Genomic DNA, 6,272 nt, shown 5'->3' on the forward strand with positions numbered 1-6,272 from the left:
CACCATCAGATCCACTTCCATCAAATGCATGTTGAAAGAAATGTTGAAGAATACATCGTCCCCAATTTCTTGAACTGTAAGTTTCAAAATATGTTGGTACTCGTTTCAATTCTTTATGACTAAACATACGTCTTGTTGTACGAAGAACTGGAGAAAGAATCCATGGTACTTGTGAGTATTTATCAATAAAAAATAAACAATTTGGTACATCTCTATCTCCTAAATGAACTACACTTAATCCTCTCCACCCTTTTCCTTCACACATAGTATTTTGTGTTTGACTAAGAATTTGATGAATAGCAGAAGAAACGTTTGGGCATTGTTGCAGCCTTTGTAAACCTTGTCCAGTATTAACTAAACTATAACTTCTTCCACTTAAAAAGTCTTTGTCATTCATTATCCATAACAATGACATATGTCTCATAACATTCCACCAGAGTCTTAGACTTTGTTGAACAAATAAAAAGTGTTCAGAATGACTTTGTGTTAATCTTGATCCATCCTTTCCAAAATAAATTGCTAATGAAAGAGTCGTATTCTCTTGATCTCTAAATCGTTCTAATTGTTTTAACATACCAAAAACAACTCCACAAGTTTTTGCTGATGCTTCAATTCCATCTCTAATTGAGTATATAATACGAAGGCCATGTTCTCCATATTGTTTTTCAATTTCTTCTAATGTTAATCCTTCATCTCTAAGTTTAATACATTTCATAATACTATTTATATTCAAATTACATTCTTTCATTCCCATTTCAACAGTATAAATTGGTTTCCATTTTTTATTCTTTACAAATTCTTTACCAATAAATTTGGGATTATAATTTATAGCATCTTGTAAAATGTGCATCATTTTTTGATACGTTTCTCTCATCATAGATGGATTTGCTGTTTTATATCTTCTTCCAACTTCAAAGCAATCTTGCATAAATACTTCTTTTAATGTTTTATCTTTTAATATTTTTAATCCTTCTTTTAAATTATTGGTAATTAATAATCCAATTAATGTATTTTTAAATTCATTATGTTCTTTTATTATTAATTCTTCTTTTTTTATTTCATTAACACTAATATCTCTTTTTCCACAATAATATCCATAATATTCATAATCAGATTTAGCAATGTCAACATTATTTGTATATTCACTAACACCTAATGCCGCTTCTAATACATCTAAATATCCTCTTTCTTTTTCTGTTAATCTCATAGGAAAATCACGAATTAATTTGAGTATTTCTTCTTCATTTAATGTCTTTAAATAATCATAATATCGCTCTTTTAAATGATCTTTTGTTAGTTGTGTTGTTTCTTCAATAATTTGTACTTCTTTTTCGTATTTAATCGTACTGATTGTTTGCGCTTTTGGATAATGTAAACTTTCTCCTTTAACTTTTGTTATTGTTTGTTGGCTATGAAACTCATTTGTTTTAACATGACAAATCACTGGTGAACTTGGTTTTGAATGACTTCCAAATAAAAGAGAAAATAGTCCATGTGATTTATTTTCTTTCTTTTTTTTTATTAAATCCTCAAGTGATCCACTTTGTGGCTTTTTCTTTATTTTCTCCATTTTCAATTGAAATGATTTTTGAGTTCGGTGAGGTATCACGAAACGTTCTTAACTCTTGCCATCTTCAAACTTTAAATAATCATCTCTCTTTTTCTTTAAACAAGATAACTTTAATTTCCGTTTTATATAACATTTATTGAACCTCTTAACTTAAAAAGATAAAAAAGGTTAAAAAAAACAAAAAATATAATAAAGTATAATAAAATTAATTAGAATGAGATCTAAAAAAGTGAACTAACCCTTTGCAATCAGCATGTCAGCCGTAAAAGCCGCTGGTAAGACCCAAAAGAAACACACTGAGGCTCTTAAGAGCGTTCAAGTTTTCGGAAAGAAAAAGACTGCCATTGCTGTCTGTCTTTGCAAAGAAGGAAAAGGTATGATTAGAGTTAATGGTGTTCCACTTGATCTCATTAACCCACCAGTATTAAGAATTAAAGTTTTTGAACCATTATTCATTGTTGGTAAAGAAAACTATGCTAAATTAGACCTTAAAATCAGAGTTACTGGTGGTGGACAAGTTGCTCAAGCTTATGCCATTAGACAAGCCATTGCTAAGGCTCTTATTGCTTACAACCAAAAGTTTGTTGATGAAACTACAAAGAATGAACTTAAAGCTAAATTCCTTGAATATGATAGAACTCTCCTTGTTGCTGATCCAAGAAGATGTGAAGCTAAGAAATTCGGTGGACCAGGAGCTCGTGCTAAATACCAAAAATCATACAGATGAGCGATTTCAAATTGATAAGTTCTTAATTGTTATAGCTGGTTTTATTTCTTTAGTATAATAACTTTGTCAACAAATCATCTTTATTTAAGATATATTCTTCTTTTTTATCTTATAAAGTATAATAAAAATAAGTCAAAGGTTGTTCATTTTCAAATAAATAAGTAAATGATAAAAAAAAAGTTTAAAGGATAATTAAGTTTATTTCTTTCCACCTTTCTTTTGCTTTTTCTTACGTTGATATAATGGAAGCCAACGTTCGGGGTCAAGTGTTTTAGGATCTACTTTACCATGCTTTTTAATCATTTTTCTTTGTCTTCTTCTTTGTCTTTTTTCTTTACGTTTTTGTAATGCTTTAAGTTTACTATCATCCTCACCAAATTGGTTTTCATTTTTATCATCAACAATGGTATGATTAGTTAATGCAGAAGATCCCAATGCTTTATTGAAATAAGATTCAGCTTTAGTAATTTCTCCTTTTCTTAACATAATCAAAGCAGCATTTCCATAAGTCTCACTAATATAATCAGATGTTTTAGTACCAAGAAGAGATGAGTCAATTGATTGATCAGAAACAATACAAGCAGCTAAATTAGTTAAAATTCCAGTTTTAGGTTGTTTAGTAATTTCTAATACTTCAGTATAAATTTTTGCAGCCTCATTAAATTTTCCTTGTTTTTGAAGTATTTGTGCTTTTAACACTTTATCCTTTTCATCTGAACCAAGTAATGAAAATGCTTCATCATACTTTTCAATATTATATTTAGCTAATGCCAATTCAAAATTCATTCCATTTTGTTTCATTGTTTCTTCAAACTGAGTAACATCTTTTCCTAATTTAATTGATGAAATAATTAAAATTTTAAAGACATTAACGTCGTTTTGTTTTTGTGAATACACTACCATCTCAATTATTTCTTTTCTTAATAAATTATAAATCCTATAATAAAAATTCGTTATTAGATCACTAGTTATTTATATAAAACAAACATTCATTTGATATTTTATAAATTTCATTTAAATCCTCTTTTTTGTTTTGTTGAATGAGTTTCTTTAACTCCTCCATTACTTGTTTTTTACTTCTTTTTAAGTTCCATTTCATAAAGACATGAAATTTTCTATTAATTATAATTTATTTTTTAATAAAAATATTAAACTAAAAAATATCAAATTAAATGAAATTATGGGTTGTATGGATCATTCTTGTCTTCTGATGATTGTTCTTCATCACCTCCTTTAACACAAGACAAAACTACAACAACAATAGCATAAATGGAAACGAGCCAAATAATAATACTGGTGAAAAGACCAAAGAATCCAACATAAAAGAGAGTAATAATACCAGTAACGATTAACCATGCAATAGTAACTGGAGCATTCCAGAAATTAATATATTGTTTAGCAACTGGGATAAACATAGCCCATGGTGAAACAATCATATAAATACCATTAACCATTAGTAAGAGTGCAACAAATCCACAGATTACAGAGGCGTTTGATTTAACACCATGAATTGACCAATTAGACCAACCCCATTTACAAAGGTGGATTAAACCACAGAGTATTACTAAAAAGCCACAAAAGGCATAAAGCCCTCGAAGAATGAGAGTTAAATTAATTTTAATCATTGAATTATTATTTATAAGTTCTTTCTATTAGTTTTTTTATTTCTTTTTACTAAAAATTGAGAGTTTTCATTTGTCATTAATTTTCTTCTATCGTTCTTTTTCTATTTTAAAATTTTTTTTTAAAATAATAAATAACAAAAATACAAAAAAAAAGTGAAAGAAAACACTTTTGTTAATAATCTAACTTGAATATTCTCTTAAAACATTCATTCATATTTAATGTTAAAAATATTTCTGCAAGGACTTGAAGAAGATCTGGGATATGGTGCATAAATATTTTGTACAGTGCAAAGTCTAATGAAATACTTGTTATACGAAGAACTAACAATAAGATAAATTTTAAAACAAAGATGGTAAATATTATTACTGTCGATACAATGAACTAAATGATGAACATAAAAAATAAGGTTATAAAAATAATGAAAAACATAACAAACACAATACAAGAACAATAAATAAATCTTCCCCAGTAAACTTTCATGATTTACTTTCATTTTTCTATTATAACGAATAAACCATATTAACACAGCAATTAATACACAAATGACAACAAATGTTTCTACAGTAATAAATATTAATTTAATATACAAATAATAAAAAATTGTATTAAAACAAACGGAAAAGATTGAGAAAAGAAATGGCATTAGATATATTTGAATATACAATTGACTAAAAGATATTAGAACATTAACAATAAGGATATTTAATAATAACAAACAGTACAATCACCTGATAATATAGTAAATGAAATTGAAAGGGATATAGAAATAATGTCATATAATATCATTGCTAATAATATAAAATAAGGTGCTTTTAAACTGTTCCATGCTGTTTTAACTCCATAAGTTACATTTTTGAAATAACCATTTCCCCAAACACAATATGACATGAATAAAGATAAAATATGAACTATATCACAAAATCGTTGTAATAAATAAATAACACAACTTTGAGTAGTAGAGTAAGCATATAAACATAAACAACAAGTTTGACCTAAGTATAAATCTTTTGTACTACTTGAAAATAAAAACTTCTATAACAAACATACTAAAAAAATTATTTCAATCAAAACAAAAATACTAAATGTTTTAGTAAATGGTGGATGTATATAGTTCCAATACACTTCAAATACAATAACAACTAATAGAACTAAATACCAAATAACAGAAAAATAAGCTAGAGGAGGATTAGGAAGGTCTGTATTCATCCAAAGAATTCTAAGTTCTTTTACTTATTTTATTCAGGAAAAAAAAGGAAAAACAAAAATAATATTAGTCTAATAACACAAAATAATTTATTAATAGAAATTCCTTATTAATTTTCTATATAATTTTATTATATCATTTGGTTGAATTTAATACTATCATTTATTTATTTGTTTATGTCAAGTAAAATTACTTAAATACAGGAACTGCATTAAATCAAATTTTATGTCTTAGATATAGACTATTATGTATTTTGTATTTTGATTATTTGCCATTTTATTATTTAAATTTAGTATAACATTTGTGATGTGTTAGTACCTATTATTTATGTAATATATCATCTTGTTATATTTGTTATTATTTACTGTAAATATTATTTACTTCATTTATTACAAGTTCAAATATATTTATATCATGTTTTCTTTCATTTAATTGTATTATGTTCGTTAAATCACTGAAATTAATATTCATGCCAAATGCTTTCTTTATTCTTTTAATTATTCAATTTGGATCTGTTTTATTATTTTTATTAACTCTTATTCCTGTACTTGATATATATATATATATAATATTTTAAATATATTCTTATTATTTCATTACAAAATTCGTCTCATGCTGACACTGATCACATTCCAATTCATTTATTGTGACATATAATCTGTTTTTATTGATGTTTCTATTGTATAATTAGAATTCGATTAATAATTTTCTTATTTGTTTATCTATATTCTCCAAATCATCAACTTTGTATTTAACAGTACAGAATCCATATCTTAATTTGGAGATTATATCATTATTAATTTTTCTTATTGTATTGAGGCTGGTATATTTCATAATATTTAATGATGATAAAATAGAACTTACATCATTTAATAATCTTGTACAATATTTATTAGTATTTACTTTACATCTTATTTCAATACCAAGATTATAAGGATCATCATTAGTTACTCTTGGTAATTCAACTATTTCTTTATTTATTTGACCATTGATATTATTCATTAATTCATTCTTTTCTACATTTATTTTTATCATATTCCATTAAATATTTCTTTTTTTTTAATTTGTGGGCTTTTTCTATTTCATTAAGGCTGTTAATTATTATCTTTAAATCATCTCATATATAATATATAATTAATTATACG

At 25.6% G+C, this 6,272-nt stretch overlaps 5 protein-coding genes across 5 annotated transcripts in view, besides 7 other annotated features; 1 reads left to right on the forward strand and 4 right to left on the reverse strand.

Moving 5' to 3' along the window:
• EDI_076320 (uncharacterized protein) overlaps positions 1 to 1,570 on the reverse strand; it is a gene marked incomplete at both ends in the record, with an annotated part of 2,266 nt that extends 696 nt beyond the window's left edge. Inside the window, one exon of the mRNA XM_001737464.1 lies at positions 16 to 1,570. Within this exon, the coding sequence (XP_001737516.1) occupies positions 16 to 1,570 (1,555 nt within the window). The remainder of the gene's footprint in view (positions 1 to 15) is intronic.
• Positions 1,571 to 1,722: 152 nt separating this feature from the next.
• Positions 1,723 to 1,808: a microsatellite.
• Positions 1,809 to 1,823: 15 nt separating this feature from the next.
• On the forward strand, positions 1,824 to 2,297 carry EDI_076330 (40S ribosomal protein S16, putative; the record flags this gene model as incomplete). Its single annotated transcript, XM_001737465.1, has 1 exon — positions 1,824 to 2,297. The coding sequence occupies one exon, from the start codon at positions 1,824 to 1,826 to the stop codon at positions 2,295 to 2,297; it is 474 nt and encodes a 157-aa protein (XP_001737517.1).
• Positions 2,298 to 2,495: 198 nt separating this feature from the next.
• On the reverse strand, positions 2,496 to 3,200 carry EDI_076340 (uncharacterized protein; the record flags this gene model as incomplete). Its single annotated transcript, XM_001737466.1, has 1 exon — positions 2,496 to 3,200. The coding sequence occupies one exon, from the start codon at positions 3,198 to 3,200 to the stop codon at positions 2,496 to 2,498; it is 705 nt and encodes a 234-aa protein (XP_001737518.1).
• Positions 3,201 to 3,405: 205 nt separating this feature from the next.
• Positions 3,406 to 3,479: a sequence feature (AT_rich).
• On the reverse strand, positions 3,476 to 3,922 carry EDI_076350 (uncharacterized protein; the record flags this gene model as incomplete). The annotated part of the gene is made up of 1 exon (XM_001737467.1): positions 3,476 to 3,922. One exon carries the CDS (start codon positions 3,920 to 3,922, stop codon positions 3,476 to 3,478), a length of 447 nt encoding a protein of 148 aa, XP_001737519.1.
• Positions 3,904 to 3,939: a sequence feature (AT_rich).
• An 85-nt stretch (positions 3,940 to 4,024) lies between these two features.
• Positions 4,025 to 4,075: a sequence feature (AT_rich).
• A 412-nt stretch (positions 4,076 to 4,487) lies between these two features.
• Positions 4,488 to 4,534: a sequence feature (AT_rich).
• A 91-nt stretch (positions 4,535 to 4,625) lies between these two features.
• Positions 4,626 to 5,129, reverse strand: EDI_076360 (uncharacterized protein; the record flags this gene model as incomplete). The annotated part of the gene is made up of 2 exons (XM_001737468.1): positions 4,626 to 4,915; positions 4,967 to 5,129. The coding sequence occupies 2 exons, from the start codon at positions 5,127 to 5,129 to the stop codon at positions 4,626 to 4,628; spliced, it is 453 nt and encodes a 150-aa protein (XP_001737520.1).
• Positions 5,130 to 5,208: 79 nt separating this feature from the next.
• Positions 5,209 to 5,263: a sequence feature (AT_rich).
• A 237-nt stretch (positions 5,264 to 5,500) lies between these two features.
• Positions 5,501 to 6,263: a repeat region.
• Between the last annotated feature and the right edge of the window lie 9 nt (positions 6,264 to 6,272).

This window comes from Entamoeba dispar, genomic scaffold (assembly GCF_000209125.1).
Source record: "Entamoeba dispar SAW760 scf_1105229460623 genomic scaffold, whole genome shotgun sequence".
NCBI lineage: Eukaryota > Evosea > Mastigamoebida > Endamoebidae > Entamoeba > Entamoeba dispar.